The sequence below is a fragment of the Kwoniella shandongensis genome, chromosome 9 (assembly GCF_008629635.2).
Source record: "Kwoniella shandongensis chromosome 9, complete sequence".
Taxonomy (NCBI): domain Eukaryota; kingdom Fungi; phylum Basidiomycota; class Tremellomycetes; order Tremellales; family Cryptococcaceae; genus Kwoniella; species Kwoniella shandongensis.
In genome coordinates this window covers 951,248-973,188 of record NC_089295.1, presented here as the reverse complement: position 1 = coordinate 973,188, position 21,941 = coordinate 951,248, and the positions used below count along the sequence as shown (strand labels likewise).

The 21,941-nt window shown below is 50.3% G+C and overlaps 10 protein-coding genes across 10 annotated transcripts; 5 read left to right on the top strand and 5 right to left on the bottom strand.

Moving 5' to 3' along the window:
* Window positions 1-132: 132 nt before the first annotated feature.
* On the top strand, window positions 133-1,424 carry CI109_105272 (uncharacterized protein; the record flags this gene model as incomplete). The annotated part of the gene is made up of 2 exons (XM_032003295.1): window positions 133-718; window positions 829-1,424. The coding sequence occupies 2 exons, from the start codon at window positions 133-135 to the stop codon at window positions 1,422-1,424; spliced, it is 1,182 nt and encodes a 393-aa protein (XP_031862617.1).
* Window positions 1,425-1,562: 138 nt separating this feature from the next.
* On the bottom strand, window positions 1,563-4,264 carry CI109_105271 (uncharacterized protein; the record flags this gene model as incomplete). The annotated part of the gene is made up of 9 exons (XM_032003294.1): window positions 1,563-1,697; window positions 1,781-2,046; window positions 2,119-2,541; window positions 2,601-3,148; window positions 3,211-3,337; window positions 3,397-3,469; window positions 3,526-3,759; window positions 3,911-4,110; window positions 4,234-4,264. 9 exons carry the CDS (start codon window positions 4,262-4,264, stop codon window positions 1,563-1,565), a joined length of 2,037 nt encoding a protein of 678 aa, XP_031862616.1.
* Window positions 4,265-4,648: 384 nt separating this feature from the next.
* On the top strand, window positions 4,649-6,108 carry CI109_105270 (uncharacterized protein; the record flags this gene model as incomplete). The annotated part of the gene is made up of 7 exons (XM_032003293.1): window positions 4,649-4,820; window positions 4,895-4,954; window positions 5,071-5,222; window positions 5,322-5,422; window positions 5,523-5,716; window positions 5,814-5,957; window positions 6,038-6,108. 7 exons carry the CDS (start codon window positions 4,649-4,651, stop codon window positions 6,106-6,108), a joined length of 894 nt encoding a protein of 297 aa, XP_031862615.1.
* A 55-nt stretch (window positions 6,109-6,163) lies between these two features.
* Window positions 6,164-7,789, bottom strand: CI109_105269 (mitochondrial 54S ribosomal uL1m domain-containing protein; the record flags this gene model as incomplete). The annotated part of the gene is made up of 4 exons (XM_032003292.1): window positions 6,164-6,234; window positions 6,305-6,439; window positions 6,522-7,119; window positions 7,184-7,789. The coding sequence occupies 4 exons, from the start codon at window positions 7,787-7,789 to the stop codon at window positions 6,164-6,166; spliced, it is 1,410 nt and encodes a 469-aa protein (XP_031862614.1).
* Window positions 7,790-8,372: 583 nt separating this feature from the next.
* Window positions 8,373-10,764, top strand: CI109_105268 (pyruvate kinase; the record flags this gene model as incomplete). The annotated part of the gene is made up of 12 exons (XM_032003291.1): window positions 8,373-8,612; window positions 8,683-8,764; window positions 8,832-8,992; window positions 9,043-9,132; window positions 9,195-9,707; window positions 9,766-9,774; window positions 9,829-9,946; window positions 10,006-10,239; window positions 10,294-10,417; window positions 10,475-10,565; window positions 10,628-10,650; window positions 10,713-10,764. The coding sequence occupies 12 exons, from the start codon at window positions 8,373-8,375 to the stop codon at window positions 10,762-10,764; spliced, it is 1,737 nt and encodes a 578-aa protein (XP_031862613.1).
* Window positions 10,765-11,181: 417 nt separating this feature from the next.
* CI109_105267 (uncharacterized protein) lies at window positions 11,182-12,609 on the top strand (the record flags this gene model as incomplete). Its single annotated transcript, XM_032003290.1, has 6 exons — window positions 11,182-11,211; window positions 11,348-11,440; window positions 11,673-11,799; window positions 11,956-12,094; window positions 12,164-12,229; window positions 12,291-12,609. The coding sequence occupies 6 exons, from the start codon at window positions 11,182-11,184 to the stop codon at window positions 12,607-12,609; spliced, it is 774 nt and encodes a 257-aa protein (XP_031862612.1).
* Window positions 12,610-12,856: 247 nt separating this feature from the next.
* CI109_105266 (uncharacterized protein) lies at window positions 12,857-13,649 on the bottom strand (the record flags this gene model as incomplete). The annotated part of the gene is made up of 4 exons (XM_032003289.1): window positions 12,857-12,925; window positions 12,990-13,046; window positions 13,326-13,510; window positions 13,631-13,649. The coding sequence occupies 4 exons, from the start codon at window positions 13,647-13,649 to the stop codon at window positions 12,857-12,859; spliced, it is 330 nt and encodes a 109-aa protein (XP_031862611.1).
* Window positions 13,650-14,032: 383 nt separating this feature from the next.
* Window positions 14,033-15,921, top strand: CI109_105265 (uncharacterized protein; the record flags this gene model as incomplete). The annotated part of the gene is made up of 10 exons (XM_032003288.1): window positions 14,033-14,133; window positions 14,251-14,324; window positions 14,449-14,515; window positions 14,584-14,698; window positions 14,777-14,841; window positions 14,972-15,210; window positions 15,265-15,328; window positions 15,408-15,469; window positions 15,530-15,582; window positions 15,646-15,921. 10 exons carry the CDS (start codon window positions 14,033-14,035, stop codon window positions 15,919-15,921), a joined length of 1,116 nt encoding a protein of 371 aa, XP_031862610.1.
* Window positions 15,922-16,022: 101 nt separating this feature from the next.
* Window positions 16,023-19,984, bottom strand: CI109_105264 (uncharacterized protein; the record flags this gene model as incomplete). The annotated part of the gene is made up of 13 exons (XM_032003287.1): window positions 16,023-16,164; window positions 16,220-16,280; window positions 16,356-16,767; window positions 16,821-17,077; window positions 17,138-17,370; window positions 17,425-17,496; window positions 17,553-17,608; window positions 17,661-17,741; window positions 17,822-18,264; window positions 18,331-18,511; window positions 18,575-18,719; window positions 18,792-18,904; window positions 18,956-19,984. 13 exons carry the CDS (start codon window positions 19,982-19,984, stop codon window positions 16,023-16,025), a joined length of 3,225 nt encoding a protein of 1,074 aa, XP_031862609.1.
* A 719-nt stretch (window positions 19,985-20,703) lies between these two features.
* Window positions 20,704-21,782, bottom strand: CI109_105263 (mitochondrial 37S ribosomal protein mS35; the record flags this gene model as incomplete). The annotated part of the gene is made up of 3 exons (XM_032003286.1): window positions 20,704-20,943; window positions 21,071-21,414; window positions 21,500-21,782. The coding sequence occupies 3 exons, from the start codon at window positions 21,780-21,782 to the stop codon at window positions 20,704-20,706; spliced, it is 867 nt and encodes a 288-aa protein (XP_031862608.1).
* Window positions 21,783-21,941: the final 159 nt, after the last annotated feature.

Genomic DNA, 21,941 nt, shown 5'->3' with positions numbered 1-21,941 from the left:
TCAGTAGTTAGTGTTGATTGACAACGTTGAGTGATCATCTACCATATTACTGTTATCCTTACTTTTTATTCTTCACACATCTTACACTTGTTCGTTTCTACACATTTCATACTAGTACATTGCCGTACCAGAATGGACCCACCTCGCTCTCGTCTCCCCCGCGCTGCTTCGAATCCCTCCATCAGACCGCTTCTATCAACCGCAACCTCTCAACCCTCAACTAGACTTCCACCTCCCGTACGTCTTGGCAAACTCCCCACCTTGTCGCGACAACCCAGTGTCCCACTGCGCGTCAGATCTCAAAGAGATGGAATACCTTCTCCCCGACCAACTAGCGGTACCAAATCCCAACCTTCGACCGAAGCCAACCACAGCCTCAACAAGAAGAAACTACTACCAAGTCGTTCAACGTTAGGTCTGAGCAAACACATGCTCGATCCAAAAATACAATCGCGTCCCAGTCCTCTAGGTCCGAAGCGGACAATTACTGCTGCCTCGAGAACACCTTCCTCGTCAAGCAGTATTTCGAAAAAGCCCAACAAAGTTACGCCTCCGAGTCATCGAATGAATGGCTCCACTCCCGGCGCCCGTCGAATTGGCTCGAATGCAAGCTTGAACGCACGTACCGTCTTGAGCGTCAAAAGAGAGTCAGATAGGCCCACAAGCACAATGAAGTCGAAGTTCTTCGGTGTGGATAGCCCTTCGAAGACAAACAGCAGTACGTAATTACACATGATCCATCCTCGCCTTCAATTCCCTTCGAGCAAAAAGAGCAACCACACTTCCCATTCCCATATTCAATGTGGGAGCTAAGTTTCCTATACGCAGACCCTATCACAGCCACGGCATCTTTTCAGACCTTCAGCACTCCTTCGAAATCGGGCCTACCCTCGTGTTCAACGCAAACGCCAATTCTCCCTCGACTCGTGTCTACCTCTTTGATAAATTCGACCACCAAAGAGCCCAACACCCTTATCAAAGATACCGAACTAAGTTTTGTAGACGAAGGCGAGGATGACGATGACGACGACCACGATCAGTCGCACGATCTCACCGGATCAGGTTCTGCTTCTGGCTCTGGATCAGGATATGGCTTCGCCACTAGTCGATTTGAAAGGCAAGATCGACCAATCGACTTATCTCAATTAGTTTCTCGTCCCCATACAGATGTGGGATACACTACACCCTCATCACCACTTGGTAAAGCCTTTATGGGGACGAGTCGGGAATTAATACTCGCTCGCGAGGAACGAGATAAGTTGAGAGAACAGCTCAAGGAGAGGGAGAGGGAGATTGTATTACATAGCTGGGGTGAGGTGGTCAGAGCTACAGAGATGGAAATGGAGGAATTGAGTAGTTCCAAAGCGACTCTGTCACGGCTGAAGTCGCTCCTCAAGCTTAGCGGGAATACTGGAGAGATTTGATGAATGGTCGTTGGATGACAAGGGGGAGAAAGTCGTGATATGTCTTGAGGGGAGACCGTACATGTAACATACACATTTGCATTGCTGTTTCCTTTTGCTTGTGCACCATTATCATCATATACACCCCTAGTAATAAAATCACGACAACAATGCTTGAACTATATGATTCACCCTCAACTGTCTCAGATCGGTATACGTTTGACCGCATCCTACGAACAAGATAGGTTGACCCGTCACGTAAGTCATTGACAAAGCAGCGCCGACTTTATCGTCCTGCAACGTGAGCGAGGTACGATCAGCTACTGACTTTTCTCAAACCTCAAGTGCAAGCTGTCAAGTGTGCGAATACGACTCACAATCGTATCGAATTTCGTCAAGACGATCCCATCAATCCCTCTCTTTCTCAACCCACCGCCACCCACACCCGAGAAATCCTTCAACGCCCTGTCAAACTTGGTTAACTGATCCACTGCCTCGTTACCGACCAACGCCTCGCCGACGAAAATGATCTTGTCGGGGTTATTGACGGTGACGAGTTTCGCTAGTGCTCGCATGAGAGGTTCGTTATCTTGCATTCGACCAGCGGTATCGATCAAGACGACATCAAATCGGTTTTCTTTGGCTATGTACGCGAAAACATCAAACATCAAACAAAGTCAGAGACACGCCTTACAAGAGAGTGCTGGCCACTCACCATATGCGATGGCATCCTTCGCGATACCTGCCGCGTCCTTCCCATAACCTCGCTCATACAACTCGATCTTCTTCTTCCCATCTCCTTCGCCCCCAACCATCTCATCGCCCAATGCTCCCAAATTTCTCACGTGCACGCGCAATTGCTCCACAGCTCCTGAACGGAACGTATCACAAGCCGCAATCAATACCCTCAGACCATTCTGCAAAAGCCAGAAACAGACTTTCGACAAGTTGGTGGACTTGCCAACACCGTTGACTCCGACAAAGGTGAGTGCGTAGGGATCGGGTGGTGAATCGGGTGAAGCGAATGATGAAGCGGAACGTTTGCGTTGGATCTCGAGGAGAATGTCGGTCGATGTTTTGGGAGTTAGGACTCGAGTAAGGGATGTTGATAGTGCGTTCTGCACCTCTGTTTTGACACCTACGTACGATAAAGACGTCAGCCAGCCATTCGATTAGCGAAGGGACCAGGATGCTCACTGCTCAGACCGCCAAGCTTTTTGCCAACCAATGCCGCCCCTACACTCTCGCACATCTTCTCCGCAATGTCCTTTGCCACATTCTTGCTCATCAAGTGCTTCTCCATCTCCGCCAACACTGGTCTCAAATCTTCCTCTGTCAGAGTCTTCTTTCCCGTCAACCTCGAGAACACATTACTCCAAGCGCTATTTGACGCCGACGAGTCCTGGACTTCCTCTGTCAATGTCAACTTCTTCGTGCTCCTCGCCAAGATCTCTTCTTCGGAAGGAAGATCGTCCATCCTCGACGATGACCCGCCGCGATAATCCCAATCCGCAACCTCGTAAGCACCTGACGAAGATCGAGTGCCAAGAGCATCGTTAGAGACGAGTCCGTCGACATCGATAGGAGGTGCAGGTGTGCTCGAGGCGGCTGAAGCGTCGACGGGGGTGGAGTAATCGAGAGAGGCCATATCTTCCGCTGTGACTGGGGAGTCGCCCCACTTTCTCATGAGTTTGGCGGAAGCGCTCGAAGGCGTCTTGCGGGAGGGGGAAGGTGAAGGCGAAAGGCTGAAGGGATGTGTGATGAGCTAAAGGCACGAATGGAAAGCCATGTAAGCTTTTCGACTTACCCGTCACCACGTCCCCCACGCCCGCCTTTGCCTCTTCCACCCTTCATCTTGTTTTTGAGAGCTTGCACATTCTTGGCGATCTCCTCAGCGGTGACTGGCGTCCCTCCATCGTCTGACAAAGCAGGAGCTGTGGATTAACTCAGCCAAGGTACATGAACGAGGTGCAGCGTATAGCTGGACACTCACTGGAGGCATCCGAGGCGGCGTTCAATTGAGCCTGTCTGTGTAATGGTACAGGAGTTCTCGAGCTCTTCTTGGTCTATTCAAGTAATGAGCTGAGACCCTTTTTCTGACGAAGATACCGCGTAGACTCACCCCCTCACAAGACTTGAGACACCTGTCAAAGATCAAAGCCCATCTTTCTTCCTCGAGCTTCTGCTTCAATACTCTCAAAGCGGTCGTCGACGCGGAGGAGATGACCATCGTCCCTGAGGAGAGGGAGTCGATGAGTGGTTGGAGGTAGGGTTGGAAGAGTGATATGAATAGTTGTTTGGTACGTTGGAGGAGTTCGGGGATGTAGGTGAGTGGTAAGAGGGCAGGGAAGACGACCTGCAATAGAGCAACAAGTATGGTTAATTTATTGACTTTACGAGAGAACAAGGCCAAGTCGAGACATGGGCGTCGGTTTTCAATAATGAGCAAGTTGATATCGATGGATGGGTTGGACTTCTCAGCACCGAGTGAGAACGGCACGACTCACAACGAACACCAAACCCAGACCATTCTCCATCGTCCACCTCACACTATATCCATCCTTCTCAAAGCCCTCATCTTCGCCTGAACTTCTAGCTTTACCCTCGATGAAAGCTTCTTTGATAAGAGCGTTGACGGGAGAAGAGGGAGATGAAGCGAGTGTCTGAAAGGTCGGGGTGAAAGAGCGAGACCATAAGATCAGACCATCTGTAACAGGAATCGCATGTGTCAGTAAGTCGAACAGTTGACACAGAGATGAGTGTTACTGGACAGGCACAACCAGTTGGAGGAAATGAAGGCGGGGTCTATGTGGGAGTTTGGTTGACTCACTCTGGTGGGAGATAGATACGTGATCAAGCATTGTGACGGGAACGCGTCTGTATGAGCAGGTAGAAGAGTTGGAGAAGCAAAGATGATAGAACACGACTAGGATAACTGTTTGCTTAGGAGCAGGCGACAGCAGGTACTCGTAACTTGACCAGATCTGGACATTGCGAGGAACATCCCGTGTTGATTTCAGGGCGAGAGCCGCCAAGGGTTCAGTTTGTAATGTCATTAGTATTCGGACATACTCGTACTGTATTAGCATAAGTGATCCCGCTAATTAATTTTTCTAATCGTTCAAAATCAGGCGAGCACCTCCACCACAAGACCACCTGTCGCAAGCGCATAATCCAAAAAGTCTGACTTGATCTTTCTATCATTGCTATCATACATTGCCAATCACGTATCATAGCATACAAGCATGTCCGCTATCGCTCGATCACTTCTCCGGCCGGTCTCAGTAGCTGCTGAGACCTCGACATCTCGATTCGTCACTCCCGCTCGGATCGTAGGAGGCGCAAGACGATCATACGCTTCTACTCGAGTAGCGAGAGCTGTGGTCAAAGATGGACCAGTCTTGAGTCAGACCAATCGTACGTGGATCTTGCAATTCACCTGGTCTATCACAGAATAGAGCTGAGAGCTGAACATTTTTGTATTGGTGTAGGGGCGGAAGTTACGCTGAGGAGATTCTGGAAGACTGTGAACATCAAGGAAGATGAATCGGGTGTGTCTCGTCGTCCCTGTCCCGTTCCCCTACCTTTCCCTCTACACCTCCCCTTCTTCTCCTTGGAAGAGGACGTGTAGCAAGCAGCAGCTGAAGCCATTTGCTTCCTGTCTTAGGCAACTTCCTCATCAACCTCGATCACCGAGCACTCAAGACTCCCGGAGGAGCGAAACTCGTCCTTCCCTCCGATCGAAGATTATTAGCGATGTTGATCGCCAATGAATGGGAGAACCAGGATGAAGTGTTGAAGCAACATGCTTTACCGGTGGTGAGTGTTCTCGTCGCAGCTTACTGTGATTGCGTGCAGGAGTGGAGAATTGTTGGAGACGAGCGGAGTGCTGATGAATAGTCGGTTAAACGCACGTAGACCTCGTTGGCTTCTCGGGCTATTGATGGGCTGCGGGAAGGTGCTATAAGAGAAGGTGTGATTGACACTTTGATGCGATACCTTGAAACCGACACGATCTTGTGAGTGTACCATGCTTTGACCTCTCGGACATCGGACATCGGACTCGGAATGTACCAGTTTATCGTAAAGTGGCTCGAACTGACAACCTTGCTTTGTTAGATTCCCTAACGATACCCCCGCCCCTCTTGTCAGATTACAAAATCAACATTGGGCTCCACTCTTCTCATGGCTCGAAGAGACGTACGGTATCAAGCTCCAACTAGCGGAGGGATTCACACCTGCCAAGCAGAGCGAGGAGGTTTTGGCAAAGTTCAGAAGTATCTTGGAAGGTATGGACGGATGGGAACTTGCTTGTGAGTGGAGTCCTTCCGTCCCTCTGCATGACAAGACAGTTTATTTAGGCTTGATCGAGAGCATGGACGGCTGACTTGATGTGTGTTATCAACGCAGCATTCGAACGAGCCGCCTACGCTTCCAAATCATTCGTGATCGCCTTGGCGCTGTGTCAGGGCAGATTGACCGCTCACGAAGCGGCAGAGGCTAGTCATGTAGAAGTGAGAGCTCAGATTGAGCTGTGGGGCGAGGTTGAAGACAGTAAGTCGCACTTCCCTTCAATCCATCATCAAGGGCTGTAGGCCACCGTCTTATCAAAAGCTGATCTGGGTACGATGTAGCACACGATGTCGACTATCAAGATATCAGAAGGGCACTTGGTAGTGTAGCATGTGCTCTCATCAAGTCATAGGGGATAATATAGGGGGAATGAATATGTATGCATTGCTCTCTATCACGGATACCGTCTACAGAACATCGTTCAGCTCAATACTTGGTCCGTTAGTAGTTTCGAGTCTGACGCCGACGATTGCGGATCCTACAGGATAGTGATGAATTGTTATCAGCATTGACAGCCATGACACGTCGCAAGATCGGAGCCCACTCACCCTTCTTCTTCTTCTTGGCTGCGGCGGTCAGAGCGTCGTCGGTGTTGTTGGACGATTGGTCGTCTCTTACTGTCTGAATGAATGATCGGATGTTGTTCTCAACGGCGGGTACGTCAAAATCGACTCGAGCGACGGCTGCGGGCGAGGCGGAACGTGGGTAAGCGCTTGCTATGTAGTGCAAGAGCTATGACAATAGTGGGAAGGGAGGTGTACTTACGAACTCTGACCAGACCCTCTTTGTCCGCTCTGTACTCCATTCTACCTGCTGCACCTCTAATCTTCTCTACCAATTCTTCGCCTTCACCGACCAATCCTCTCTTGGCAACTGGCATCAAACCCTTTGGACCTAGATATCTTGCCAAACTTCTCGAAACGGAAGGCATCATACTTGGTGTCGCGAGACATCTTGTTGGTGAGATTTTCCCACTGAGAACCGCATCGAAGATCTCTTCACCGCCGACGTGAGCTGCCCCAGCTTCCTTTGCGAGTTGGAACGAGGGTGATGAGGGTTCCGCAAAGACGAGGATGATCTCGCTAGATCGTCGAGGATCAAGTGGTAGTTGGAATGTACCACGTATAGGTAACGAAGATTTATGAGTCTTGGTCGTCAAAGTCAAGGAGAATGATGACGATGGGTTGGCGATTTCCAGTGCTCGAAGAACTCGTGCCGCTTCAACAGCTGGCATAGCATCGGGATTCACCACTCTCTTCTTCTTCTTCTTGAGATCTTTTTGTCGAGCAGAAGAGGTCGAAGAGGTGGAGAAGGAAGCAGAGGGGGAAATAGGTGCTCGTGCGACAATGACAGCAGCGGGGCGCTACAATCACGTATCAGTCTCGGCATCTAGTCATTGAGAGATAATAACGAAGAATGCAACTCACGACTGCAGCTTGAGAAACGGCACGAGCCGCTTGGCCGCGGATAGCAGACACTCCGGTTCCGATCATTGTGTTATTTTCGTCGGGTTGCTTTTGGGTAGATGTGGTAGCAGGAGTCGGCGATGGTAAACCTTTCGAGTTGTCTTTCTTCTTTCTTGCACTAGGAGCAGCGTTGACAGCAGTAGACGGAGGTTTGGCGGTGGTGGTGGTGGTAGTAGTAGTAGTAGTAGCCTTGTTCTGACGACCTTTCTTGGCCTGACGATTCTTTCTAGCTCGCTCCTGTTCGTCTTTCGCTTTCTTCTGGAATTGTTTGTATCTCTTTTCGAGATGTCGGAATAGCTTTGTCTGCTGAACAAAGTATTCTTCGAGCGGATCGGGAGGAGGGGATTGAGGTTTGGGTTCGACGGTGCTCTGTTGAGGGATGAGTCGTACTTTACGGTCCTTTGTTGGAGATTGATGGTTGGGATCTGCAGCAAATGAAAAGGACGAGTGTGAACTAGTACCAATGCTCGATGTGTCTGTCCAGTTATTGTCGTTGGTACTGGTATTAGTCGGAGAGATGGAAAGTTGGTTCAGGTCCTCTTCGAGTGTGTTATACTGACGTGGCATAATGGGATGTGCTGTTGAGTTTGATAATCGAGGTACGGGGATCGATTTGTTATGTCATGTGGGTTTCAGTGTGTAAAAGCAGGAGCAGTAAAAACGTGGAATGTGCCGCCGGTGTTTAGTTGACGGGCGATGGGGCAAAGTCGAGCTGAAAACGTTCACCAAACAGGGAGAGAGAGAGGGAATACATAAGTCATCTCGTATCTCGTATCTTATACCTTACATTCACCCTTCAACCCCACCAAAACATCTCTTTTCATCCCTATCAAAGTTGAAAAGAAAAGACTTCCTTTCATCACCTCTCTGCTCAAACAAAAACAAACGTGTGAGTCTTTTCGCTTTCTCTGAAGCAACGCTGTGGGTTGGTGGTCAAGCTCCATTCCCTTTCTCTTCCTTTCAACGTCTTATCCGCTCGCGCACGGGCGTCTGGAGTTGTTTAACGGTGTCCAAGACATCAGAATATATAAGCTCAGTGCTGACGTATAAACTCATATGAACCTTCTTGTCTCACTCGCCATCATATCACCAACTCGTCGTTCTCATTTTCCTTCCCTTCGCGATAACACCTTATCTGTACGATATCATAATGATTCAAATACTTGGCTATCATCCGCCTTCTCGACCTCGAACACCTTCTCCTCCTCAACAACCCAAACACCGTCGCCAATCCGTTCAATTGCCCTTCCTTGCTCATACCCCCGGTGTGGTCGGCTGCAACCCAAACAGCGGAATCATGTCTGGTACTCCTCAATCTCAGCTTGCTTGGCTCTCGAGCCTCAGCACCTCGTTCAACGAGATGCTTCCCGAGCAAAAGTTCCTCCGTAAGGTAAGTACTGCGCATGCTCTCCCTTCAAACGACGAGGCATCGCTTACAGTCCTGACTGTCACCCGCACAGACCTCCATCATCGCTACCATCGGTCCCAAGACCAACAACGTCGACACCCTCGTCCAGCTCCAAGATGCCGGTATGAACATTGGTGAGTAGCTCTGTGAATGGCAACACGCGACATGCTAACATAGCTGATCGTCCCATCACCCGCTTAGTCCGAATGAACTTCTCTCACGGTTCATACGAGTACCATCAGTCCGTCATTGACAACGCCCGAGCTGCCGCTGCCAAGAGCCCCGCTGGTCGACCCCTCGCCATCGCTTTGGACACCAAGGGTCCCGAGATCCGAACTGGTCTGATGAAGGATGACAAGGACGTGAGTATTACATTTGAACTCGGGGATGCATACGCTCACGACTTGTCCAGATCCCTATCAACGCTGGTCACGAGTTCTACATCACCACCGACAAGGCCTTCGCCGAGTCCGGTGACGCTGAGCAGATTTACATGGACTATGTGAGTATTGCCCGGTTTAGGCTGTGCAGCCCAAGGGTGTCGCTGACCTGACTCCCCCGCAGACCAACATCACCAAAGTGACTTCCCCCGGCAAGCTCATCTACGTCGACGACGGTATCCTCTCCCTCCAGGTTGTTGCCATTGAGGGTGAGAAGCTCCGAGTCAAGTCCCTTAACTCTGGTACCCTCTCTTCTCGAAAGGGTGTCAACCTTCCTAAGACCGCCGTCGACCTCCCCCCTCTCTCCGAGAAGGACAAGGCCGATCTCGCCTTTGGTGTCAAGAACGGTGTCGACATGATCTTCGCTTCTTTCATCCGATCCGGTGACGACGTCAAGGAGATCCGAAAGGTTCTCGGTACCGACGGTGCCAAGATCAAGATCATCGTCAAGATTGAGAACGAGCAAGGTGTCATCAACTTTGACGAGATCCTCAAGGAGACCGATGGTGTCATGGTTGCCCGAGGTGACTTGGGTATTGAGATCCCCGCCTCTCAGGTCTTCTTGGCCCAGAAGATGATGATCGCCAAGTGTAACGTTGCCGGCAAGCCTGTCATCTGTGCCACCCAAATGCTCGAGGTGAGTAATCCCAGTATACCTTTTGAGGGAACTATGCTAATATCTGCTGTTTTTGCAGTCCATGACCGTTAGTTGACCCATGTGTATTTTCTTACTACCTTTACTGATATCATTGATATAGTACAACCCTCGACCTACCCGTGCTGAAGTTTCCGACGTTGCCAACGCCGTCATTGACGGTGCTGACTGTGTCATGCTTTCCGGTGAGACCGCCAAGGGAAAGTACCCCATCGAGGCTGGTGAGTGGTTTAACGAATGATGTTTGTTGGCTTTCTGCTGACTTAGACTCGCCTCACAGTCAAGATGATGGCCGAGACCGCCTACCTTGCCGAGTCTTCCATTTCATACCCTCCCCTCTTCGACCAGCTCCGACAGTTGACTCCCCGACCCACCGAGACCGCTGAGACCCTCGCTCTCTCCGCCGTTGCTGCTACCATCGAGCAGGACGCTGGTGCCATTATCGTCCTCTCTACCAGTGGTGTCTCCGCCCGACTCATCTCCAAGTACCGACCCGAGTGCCCCATCATCTGTGGTAAGTAGAATTCGTATCGGCGCAGCATGAGTAGTTGCTGAGCTCTGTCAATAGTCACTCGAGACCAGCAGACCGCTCGACAGCTCCACCTCTCTCGAGGTGTCTACCCTGTCTGGTACCCCGAGCCCCGAGGTGTTCCCGGAGAGAAGTGGCAGATCGATGTTGACAACCGAATCAGGTGAGCAGTGATATATAGTGTATCGATGTTCTATACTAACTCATATGATCAATCCAGATTCGGTCTCCGAGCTGCTCTCGCCCTCAAAATCATCAAGGCTGAGGACACCATCATGGCCGTTCAAGGATGGAAGGGCGGTCTTGGCCACGTGAGTTTTGATGAAGCAGATATATGATGATAGCACAAGCTGACAATACCTTTGCTCTTCAGACCAACACCCTCCGAATCCTCTCGTAAGTATCCCTTCGCTGGAGCTGTTCGACATTGCTCGTGAGCTGACCCGTATGCCCCACAGTGTCCCCTCCGACCCCGCAGACCTCGACCTCCACGCTATTGAGCGAGAGTAAAAGGTTGATCGAAACCTATTTGCGGTGGACGCGTGATCTACGTCTCGTGCCATGATTGAGCTTGACCAGACCGAGTTGTGCATTATACCAAAACGAGGTTTTCTTCTCCGTACGATAAGAAAGACATGGACTGAAATATAGAAATTGATTGATGATGAAATATGAAATTGAGAATAAGAATACATGCTGGTTGTGGACAGCTCCCGCTGCCCGCCACGTGGATTTGCGTCACTGGCACTGGGCATGTCACCGCAAATAACCTCATACACTGTTTGCCACTCGCCAAGGCAGTGACAGTTTCAGATTGTTGCATTGCACTCTAACCGTGTTGTTCAACCTTGCATTGTTTGCATCTCTACAGCAAATTAATCTATACATCAAAACCTCGCGTTCTGCTCCATAGAAGACACCTACACCATGACATCTCTCGCCGCCAAAGCTGTCACAGTGAGTACAAGACCGACTTTCCATCTAGCCCAAAGTCTTCCACTCTATCCCACCCAGCATTTTCCGGGCGGTGCAACGAGCGTTCTACAGGACTTTGACGTGGCGCTGACATGTTAGTTCTCTCGTCGTACTGCAGAAAGTCCTCAAAGGTCGTGTTGCGCAACAAGCACCGTCTGATCCGCATTATGAGACTGTGATTGATTCGAGAGGAAAGGAGAAGAAACATGTTGTGAGTGAATTCTCGCCAGCCCTACGGGACAATCGTTCTTCTTTTCACCCCATTGTGCACCGCCGGCTGTGGCTCGCTGTATATGTCCTTCCCCTTCTACATTGGTCTGTGTAATGCAATTTCCGTTAGTTAGAAGGTCTTACTGGGATTGGCTCTCTCGACCTTGCTTGTCGCGGCTGCGTTTCAATTGATGACGCACTGATCGCTAACTGCTTTCGCGCCGTCCTCGTAGCGGGCTGTCCCACCAGGACTTTCGAAACGTGATCAGCGAGCGTTGAAGAAGATTAGAAAGAGAGCGCACTATTTGGACAAGGGTATGAACCTCTGCGGCTTCAGAGTCGGATGGACGTTTTTCATCGGTACGTCTTTCAGTCTCACTCGTCTATACCACGCTGCGTGTGTTGTATCGTCGGACAAGTGGACAGGTGCCAGACATGGTTGTGTCCTACCACGCGCTTCCCGGCCAAATCCCCTACAGTGTGATTGTCAAGGCTTACACCTTTACTATCTCCCAGGTATCGTCCCGGGTCTAGGAGATGTAGCAGACGCGTCACTCAATTACTTCCTTATCGTGCGACCGTCCAAGAAGCTAGATATCCCGGAAAGTCTCTTGGCGAAAATGCTTGCGAATAATGCCATTTCTATTGGGTTAGGGTGAGTGCACGACAGCTTGCGATCGCTTGATGGTATTTGAGATCGTTAGTGATGTTGATGTCTCCACAGACTTGTTCCTATCGCTGGTGATATCGCTTTGGCAGCGTGGAAAGCCAACTCCCGAAATGCTCATCTGTAAGCTAATCCAATGGCCCAAGAGTCATAATGATCTAGCTGACATACCACCCTTGCTCAGTCTCGAAGCATATCTCGTCATTCGAGGCGAAGAATTCCTCGCCAGTCAACGACAAGGCGCATCACCCATCACTCAAGCCGATGCTGTCGCGCATGGAGTGTCCCCCGACGCACTTCGAGATCAGTTCGGACCAGGATCAGGTATGACAGATCATGAGGAACATCATGCAGCTGTGGCGGAAGCGCGAGCTGCTGGAGGAGGAGGTGGAGGGTGGTTCGGGAAGAAGAAGGTGAATCAAGGGACGACGGGAGATTATGGAGCAACGGCACAGACGCAGCAGATGCCAGCGCATGTGGGAACTGGACCGGTGCAGAGATGATACACGGACGGTGAAACGTTTGAAGACAATCACGAGAACTGGGCGCCGGTCATATACCCAAGTGAAGAGGGGATAGGGGTGTGGTGGTGTTGTATACACATTACATACACGGATTTGTCTATCATGCATATCGGTACATCCAAATCGGCTCAGCATACCTGATTCGCAGACTCGGCTGTCGATTGAGATGGGAGTGAACGAATACATGCATAAGTCCGTGATCGTACGTCGCCCTCAACGTAGTACTCTAGTACGCTCCCTCGTTGAAATCCAATGCAACGACCTCTTCGACACCGTATTCCGCTCCGACCTTCTTCTGCAGAAGAGGTGCTACATTAGCGCTTTCATCTCGTTGGATAAACTTGAGATTTCTGACTTACTTTGAACTGATCATGGACTGGGTCTTCATCGAGGTAATATGCGAGGTCTGCTTTGGTCTGTACAGCGGTAGTTTGGAAGGTGTGCAGTGTCAGCCTTGGTTTCGGTGTATGTCTGTATCTGACTCGTTTCCACGCCTTTGCCATTCTCTCTTTTGATGAGCTTGACGATCGCGATTGCCCACACAACACGAGTGACAAGCTGTCAATCGTGTGATATGAAGGAAAGAATGACAAGAGTTAATCTGCCCGAACGCCTGATTATGAAACAAAGACGACATGATGCCAAAAGAGATCTTCTGTCCAAACGCCCACGCCAGCACCAGAACGCCGACTCACCTCGAACTCCATGATGAAAGTGACCTGCATCCCTCTATCGATACCCTCCGTCGAGATCTGTTTCCCACCTTTCGCAGCGCTGATATAAGTCTTGTTGGTGGTAGGATGAAGACATTGTCCGGGGAGTTTGAGGAAACCCTCAGTCAGTTGGGCGAGACCCTCAGGAGTCTTGGTCCTGAATGAGACTGGGGCAGCTAGGAGTTAGCTTTGGTCGAAGTAAAAAGGAGAGATTCGTTGGGATGTTAACGAAGTAGGTATGTATGTCATAGACCCGAGTCATCGTTCGATGAGCTGATATGACTCACCAACGTGGTAAAAGGTCATCTTGGTGCAGGGGCTTCCGATAAGCGATATCAAGTAGTTGGCGACGAGGTTGAAGTGGAATGAATGGGTTAGAGAACAAAGTATATCTTGATCTCCAACTTATGTCGTTCCAATCCATCAGTCAACGTAAAACATCTCGTCCTCTCCCTTTGTCCATGCATCAGCACAATCACTCCTTCGGTCGCTCGGTCCGCCGATCAAAGTGGAGGTCGACCCGAGTGGAGGTTCTCTTAATCGTCCGCGACGCGAAGCTGTGGTGATATTGACGATGCTCATATATCGTGCTAATGAACGGATGCATATCTCACGCCGACCAGTAGCCCTGTATCTTCTTTCGGTCCTGTTTGTCGCCCTCGCTTCGACTATAAGTGGAGTACGCACACATGGCCTCACTGTTGAAGAAGGCGCATTACTTGCCTACAGGCTTGGTCGGTCTTTATGGATTGATCTTGGTATTGCTCACCCTTCCACCAATTCAGCGAGAGTGAGTCAAACTAAAGGCTTGATCGAAACCTCAGCTATCTCGCATGAGTATGATCTTTGTGAAGCTGGAAGTAAGGGCTGATGGATCCACCTGCGCACTCGCATTCGCATTGCATAGAGCCCTTTTCTTACACCACGTTCGATTCCCGTTCTTTGCGGATTTCTCGAATCCAGAACGATATGGACTAGCTCGTGCGTGTGTCTTCTCGCGCCCCTTCTCTAGGACATGGACTTGACAGTGAACTACAATCTTCTGCAATATTCGAGTCCGCAAGGATAGAGAACAGACCTTTACTTATCAGACTAATTGTCATAGCCTTCAAGACTCGTAATCTGAAACTCGAGACTTCGGATGGGGAATCAATAGGAGCATGGCATGTCCTGTAAGTATCGTGCACTGTATCGTGATAACACGACGTATGACATAAAGCTGAAGACTGGCCATGCTCAGACCACGTTCGATTTACACTTCCACAAACCCGTTCCCTCCGCAATCGCCTCTAGGAGAAGAGGTATTTGATCAGGCGCTAAAAGACAGACCAACCTTGATCTACTTTCATGGCAATGTGAGTGGAGTCTAAACACCAGTAATCGCTCCAGAGCGACTCTTAGTGTGGACTTTGATTGAGTGCACTTTGATGTAGGCCGGTAATCGAGCGATAGCACATAGTGTGAGGGCCTATTCTGGTTTCTCAAATTATCTCGATTGGTAGGTTTGGCCCCTTATCAACTGGATATCCTACAGCCTTGCCTCACCTACAGCAGTGTTATCCGCCCCTTCCTTCTGAATGCCTCATGCTTTATGCTTCTCGGATAGCTAATGTGGAAGTGTTATGAAGCAACGTGCTTGCTGTAGACTATAGAGGATTCGCCGACTCGTCCGGTACTCCTTCGGAAGCCGGATTACTCTCCGACGCTCGAGCGGCATACGATTTTGTCCACGGCAAGATCTTCTCAGGGAAGAGTGCTGGGGCTAACCCTCAGTCAACTCGTGAGGCGGATCAGCAGATCATCGTCGCTGGTCATAGCTTGGGTACAGGAGTTGTCTCGGCTCTGGCGGGAAGGTTGGCTAGCGAAGGTGCGTCCAATACGCCCGCGTACTATATAGCTGACAGCTGAAGCGCAATGGCAGGCCGATCACCACGGGCCATTGTACTCATCTCTCCTTTTACCTCGTTGAAGGAGCTGTTGACGAGGTACGTCATTTGATGGGTTATCCGACCTCTATCTATACCTCGAGCTCGAGCTAAACCTTATGATGCCTTGATCTCGCAGCTATAAACTGTTCCGCTTCATTCCAATTCTGGGTCCACTGAGCTCCTTCCCAAAAGCTCAACGTGAGTGGCCCATGATACTGATCCGGTTTGATCGAGGTCAAGACTGATACTGTCGCATAGGCTGGTTCCATTCTTTCATCTATCATCCGTTCGATTCCAAAACTGCTTTGACAGTGAGTAGACCTCACCTCTCGATCATGATCCATGAGCTGTTTTCATTGACTTATCTTGATTAGAATACAACATCTCCTATACTGCTTCTTCACGCCATCAACGACATGTCTATTCCTCCTTCTCACTCAGCCGACCTGTTTACGTTTCTTTCAAGGCCCCATGCCACGAAGCTGGTGGAAGAGACTACGTACGAAGGCTGGGGCATTGTGCGTTCGTTTGATCGAGGCTCGGAGAAGGGTGGAGAAGTGGTTTGGTGGGAAGGACGAAAAGGGGGACATAACAATCTCGGATGGGCAGAGGGGTCATTAGATCTGATAAAGAGGATCGCGAGGTTGTAAACGATCCTCTCTATCTCGTGGTTACCAACACACATACGTATGGGTGACATACAAGACAGACGACATACATAACAGACAACGAGCATAGAAGATGGAAAGGGCTATTCTTGTTCCGATCTCTGCTTCTTGTTCACAAAGTCATCGTTTTCCGAATTGACGAAGCTGAGGGATGAGCCACTTCGGTATGCGTCGGGCATGGATGTCAGATGAGGATCGAGCGGATATCTGAACTTATTTGGGTGACTGCTGGATTTCCGTCAGCTGACAGTTGTGAACCAGACAGACACGGTTGGCTCACGAATCTCTGACTGCCTGAGCTGAGGGGATCATTAGTGTTCTGGCAGCCCTCATTGATGTCGCTAAGCGTGGTCGATCACGTCGGGCGATCAATCGCTGAACAAGCTACAGGACAACCCAGTGCTTGAACGACTCACCGCTCATACCACGTGCAAGCCTGTCTCTCCCTGGTAAGCTGGAGAATGACTCAGAAAGGGGGTAGGTGGACGATATATTCGTTTGACCAGTGTTTGATCCCGCGTTTGCCGAAGCAGAAACAGTCGAGCTGAGGGACATCAACGTGTTCATCCCGGGGGCCTGTGATGGGTTCGGAGATGACATAGCAGGAGAGTTCGATCTTGCTTGTACTGCGAGCTTATGCTCTAGGGTCGTATGGGGATTGCGGCCTTCGGAGATCAAATCTAGGTCCTGAACTATTTGCGTAGCGCTTGGTCGCAGCTTCGGGTCCGGGTCGGTGCAGCAAAACATGAGACCCACCAAATTATCCCTCGATGTGGTGTGTGGACCATATTGTGATACCATGGGATGTGGGAGCGGCTGAAGGACGAGCTGAAACTCACAAAATCAGCATGCTAAGAATTAACTGGATGAAGCAAACTTACCTGCCAAATCAACCGTCCGAAGAAAAGCACATCTTGTTCCCCGTTGCTTGCTTCCTCAGGGCAATCGTCCGACAGATCAGTGAACAACGGATGACCTTCGTCATCTATGAGAATGTTGTTCAATTTCAAGTTGTTGTGGTAGACTCTTTGTTGATGAAATCCGTCTAAGCATTTGGCAACCTCGCGCAACAATTTGAATTTGTCTGTTCTTTTGCCCTTTTCGCTTGCAATGTACTGTTCGATATTGCCATTCTTCACTGCACGTATCCTCAGCATTCTGTCCGCTGCACAATGTTCGTGACAGGTTTCATACTCACTATAAAGAGATAAAAAGAGGCGGCTTCCTTTTAGAGCAGACTCTCCTGTACCGGACCACCCCAGCAATGGCAGCACCTTGACTTGCTTTTGGACAGCTGATTGCCACACATTCCTTCGGTCCTCAAACGCTTCATCACTTAGACCTTCCACTTCTTTAACGCAAACGCCCTGATCATGCCACCGAGTCGTGTACGTCTTAGTAGCAAGTCTTGAACCATGACTGGGTGTATTTCTGTTTCTATTCGTTAGGGGATATTCTCGCCCGCGGGGCATTGTTCCCACAGACTTTAGCACAGCGCCCGGTACGAGTTCGGCCGGGTCAATATGGACAAGGACCAAATTGTCTCTGCTGGCCACTCTGCGATCAATCGTCAGCAGATATCGTCGTCGAGAAGAGAGGTAACATAGACAAACCCGGTGGAAGGAGCTCCAGTTTGGTCTCCGTTCTCTCCCTTTTCCTCCGCTGGTCTCTAGAGTCAGAACATCAATATGGATGAACTAAGAGCGAGTTAGGGACATCACCTCTGGCCCCTGATGCTTATCGCCGTTGGTCCCAGCTTCGATCTTCCCCTGTCGCTGCTTCTCAAGCTTTTCGGTAAATCGCTTCCAGACGAGAACAGATTTTGTTTTCGTTTTCCAGTCAGCATGGTCGTTTGGACCCGTTTTCGATAAACTCGACTCACCTCCTTTAAGCTCTCAAGAAAGGCAATCTCGTCTTGCAGATCTTGCACCGTCTCCCCCAGATTACCCTTATCCGATTCATGGCCCTTCATGGAGATATGCTCCGTGGCAGACACCGAGGCGGACATTACCACGAAAGATGAAGGGTAAATCGAGCTTGTAAACGGATCCATGAGATCCTTTGAGCCTCTCTGTCTCGGAACGAGGGCCGCAATAGCATTGAAGACTGCCATCTCTTCCCTCTGTTTGCTTTTGTCGCAAGGTATCCAATCAGATTCGATCTTGGGATCGGAGAGGAAGAATTGTATGATGGGATCCCTCGTTATCGCATCTGCCGCTGGTGGCGATCGTACATCTACCATCGTTTGCAATCGACGGCACAAGAGCTGGTGGCGACTTTCAATGAGACGTATGAATTTTTCAAGTTCTACTTCCGTGGCCCCATCTACTCAGACTTCGAATTAGCGTCCAACCTCTGTAAATGCAATATATGTTGTTGATCGCGACTCACCCAAGATGTAAGTCTGGATTTCATCGTTAGTCATCCTCCAGATGCTTCGCTGTCTTTCTCGGTCTTCTTCTCTCTCTATCCGCCACCTTAAGCCACTGTCCTGCAATTGTAGCATTTCTATGCGGGTCACTCGCTCAGCGATCTCATTGAGCACTGCAGAATGCGCTAAATTGAGACGGCGCTGCAAAGGCGACGATGGGGTCAAACATTTCCTTCCGCCAAGAAATTGCTGTGACACACGTACCTCGTACCGTTTGGCTGTGGCTTTGATATCTTTACGAAGGTCGGCTATCGCTTCTCCCCGTTTCACAGCGTCCCAGAAATCTCTCCAGAGACTGAACGGTTCTGATATGAGAGCCCCAAGGGTTGTTTCACATCTTTTCAGGCCCCTGCCAGGAGCGGCCCTCAATCACTGTAAGCTACAAATCAAATCGACAGGATTCCAGTGAATGAAGGCTCACATGTAGAGCTCCCCGATGCAGTCATGAACGTCGTTTGGAAGTCCGCGTCCCCTCCCTATCAGTTCTATGACTTTGCCGATGATGTCGCCACCAATAATGAGGATATCGTCAAACTGGATGATCCCGTCAGCTGGATAAGTTCCAAGAAGAAAGCCAGTACCTACCAGCTCGTAGATGGCCGACTGATTCACGTATACGAGCTTCACGCGAGCAAGGATCCCATTCAAGACAAATATGAACGGTTGAGCTGGGGCAGCCACATCGATGGCGCCAACAATTGAGTCTATCATCTCGAGAGCTCTTTCCGATCGTCCCAGCCACGTGATGCGGATTTCGATGTTGCGTAACTGCTCCTCAGTGGGGCCTGGCATGAAAAGAGAGCGACCGCAAAGGATGGAGGTGAGTGAGCTAGGAGTGGGACTCGTAGCACGTGCATGTCCGATGGGAGCATGAGCAACCGTCCTGTTCTGGCCTGCGGGGATGTTTGGGAGCGCGGCAAGCTCGTCGCGTTGGTCATCCAGCATCCCAGGTCTGGGGCGCAGTACTACTGTGCCTTCTGCGACAATGACAGGAGCCAGCTCTGGATCAGGTCTGGTTGTTGAGGGTTCGACACAACTCGGAATCGTCGTCCCGGCTTGCCCGCTCGACTCTCCGGTGCTGTTGTCCGTGTCGTTGTCATTAGAGGATAATGCAGTATCTGCTGATTCTGGACTGTCATGGACAGCCGGGTGTGAGGTTTGCTCCGACAGATTCTGTTCTATGGCGATCTGGCTTCTTTCTCCGCCTTGATTCGCTGACGACGTATGAGGTCGAGTGCGATTCGTACGAGCATATTGTCGATTTATTCTGAACGTTCTCAACCAGAAGTTTTTTGCACGGACCACCAAACGCTCTCGCTCTCCCTCCTGCTGTCTAGAAGAGGATCGGTCATCCACTTTTGTTCTGTCTTCGTTTGTGTTTGTGGATGTCGAGACCGGTCGCGCGTTGAGCTGAAGGCTGCGAGCGTCCATGATGGGGGGAGGGTTGGTCCAAAGTCGACAATCAAGTGGTAGAAGGAAGAATGAGACGTCATCAAGTCGGTCGGTCGGTCGGTCGATATCGTCAGACAGGTGAACAAGTGTGTCTTCCCAGGCAGCGTATGCTCCGGTAATAACAGTCTTTTCAAATGCGGGAAGAGCGATTCCAATTGGCATAGTGACCGACAAATGAAGATAGGTAAATCACAAGAGAGTGCACCATTCGAGACGTCGTACAGCGCCGGTGGAGATACTTGGCCTTTGCTCTAAAGTTTTTGCCGACATGCTTATCCTTCTTCCGGTTTCATACCTGTTGTTATCTCAATGTCAATGTCACAGCGACGACATCCACAAACTGTATTTTCGTTCGGGTCCGTCTCCTCTCCATCTCTTCCATATAAGATTCACGTCGTAATCCCAGGTCCCATTACTTACAATTGTTCTCTCTTCCCGCTTCACGCGGCGAGGTACGCTAGCACCTTCAAACATGTCTTCGGAAAGTCGGGAGTGAGTCTCGCACGAACTTTTCACCAGAGAATCAGTATCACTCATTGCCACCGCATCCACAGCGCACTGCAAGGCCTACAGTCAGTACTGTGAGGAACACTTGATGCGAAATGGTTTACGAGCCAATCGGATTATCTGATAGCCTTTGAGAACGTCCAGACGGGGGTTTACGAACAGCACTTTCGTTTTCTACGCATTTCCATTTACCAGCAAGTCTGCCAACAGCGCACAGGTGTTGGACTAGCTGAATTCGTCAATCCCCAGGTGGTAAATTTCGTAATCAGTACAGATAGTAGTCCACAAGACAGTCATCCATCGACCTTTCGAACCGCGTTGAGGTGGAGGCAGAGCTCGGTGACAATGATTGCAGTCTATGCATGCTCGAAGACTCATGCGATCTCCTTCTTCACCTCTTTCGACCCTCCGGCAGCCACAGCCTTCCCCCTTACTTCCTCTGCCAACCACTCGGCTGGGAAACCTCTCACCCCGCCCACCACCTGATGTCGAGGGAGTAAAGTCTGTTGTGCGGACCAAGCAAAGGGATTTTGTCGAGATCGCTTCTTCCTGTGTCGAGCGAGGAGATGACGGGTGTCGAGGGGCGTGTCGGCGGGTAAAGGAGAGTTTGGGTCCTGCAGGAAGACAGCGAGACGTCAGTATAATTCATACGAACATGGCAGCCAGGTCCATCGAGTGAGATGAGAAATGACCCAGCAGTACACAGCGGTGTGTCTTTCCATATGTACCAGAAGGACTCACATTTGCAGCCTCGACCAACCTGTCCAGTATATCTGAGACCGATCTCCTGTTCTGCGCGCCATTGCTAAACCTCTCTTCTGAAATCTTCACCCAACCCTCTTTCCCCTCTCCGTCCTTCTCCTCAGTAGGGAGGAACTCTTCCCTCCCAGGTCTTCCGGGTGACCATCTAGGTCCTGCGATGAGTTTGAATCGGTGGACAGCTTGTTCGTTCGATAGAGGTAAGGAAGAGACGGGGACGAGGAGGACGGATTTGGTGTGGAATTTGGACGAGGGGGAGGACAGGTCGATAGTGGATGTGAGTCGGATTGAGGATGTAGGTGGTTTGAATTGGGTCTTGTTCGCAGCTACACAGCGTCACAGCATTAGTAAAGGTGGAAAGTTGCGCTGCGAAACATCCATGAATGAAGTAGAACCAAAACCTCGACTCACCCCGCAGAGCCGCTCTATCCTCTTCTATCTTCCTCACCAGCCCCTCCCCTTCCTGGATCCTGAACATCCTCATCCATCCTAAACTGGTAGCATCGTCGAAACCGAATTTGGGAGTATGCATAACGGACCACGGTCTCGCTCTCGTGTCTGAACCGCCAGCACCTGCATCAGATCGGGATTTACCAATGAAAGCGACGGCGGAAGTAGTGAATGTTCGTGAAGCTCGAGCGGAGCTGGATGACGGAAGAGCGCGAAGAGCGCGTGTGGGTGTAGGGAGAGCCATGATGAAGGAACGGGGTGGTGTTTTAGTAGATAGAGAGACCGAAACAAATCAATTGGGCAAGCTGAAAAGTGTGAACGGGTGTTGAACATTTCGAGCGAGCGAAATGACCGCGGGCCTAATTTCATGCAAGTGCGGTTTAGGCACTGACCGCTCGAGCCT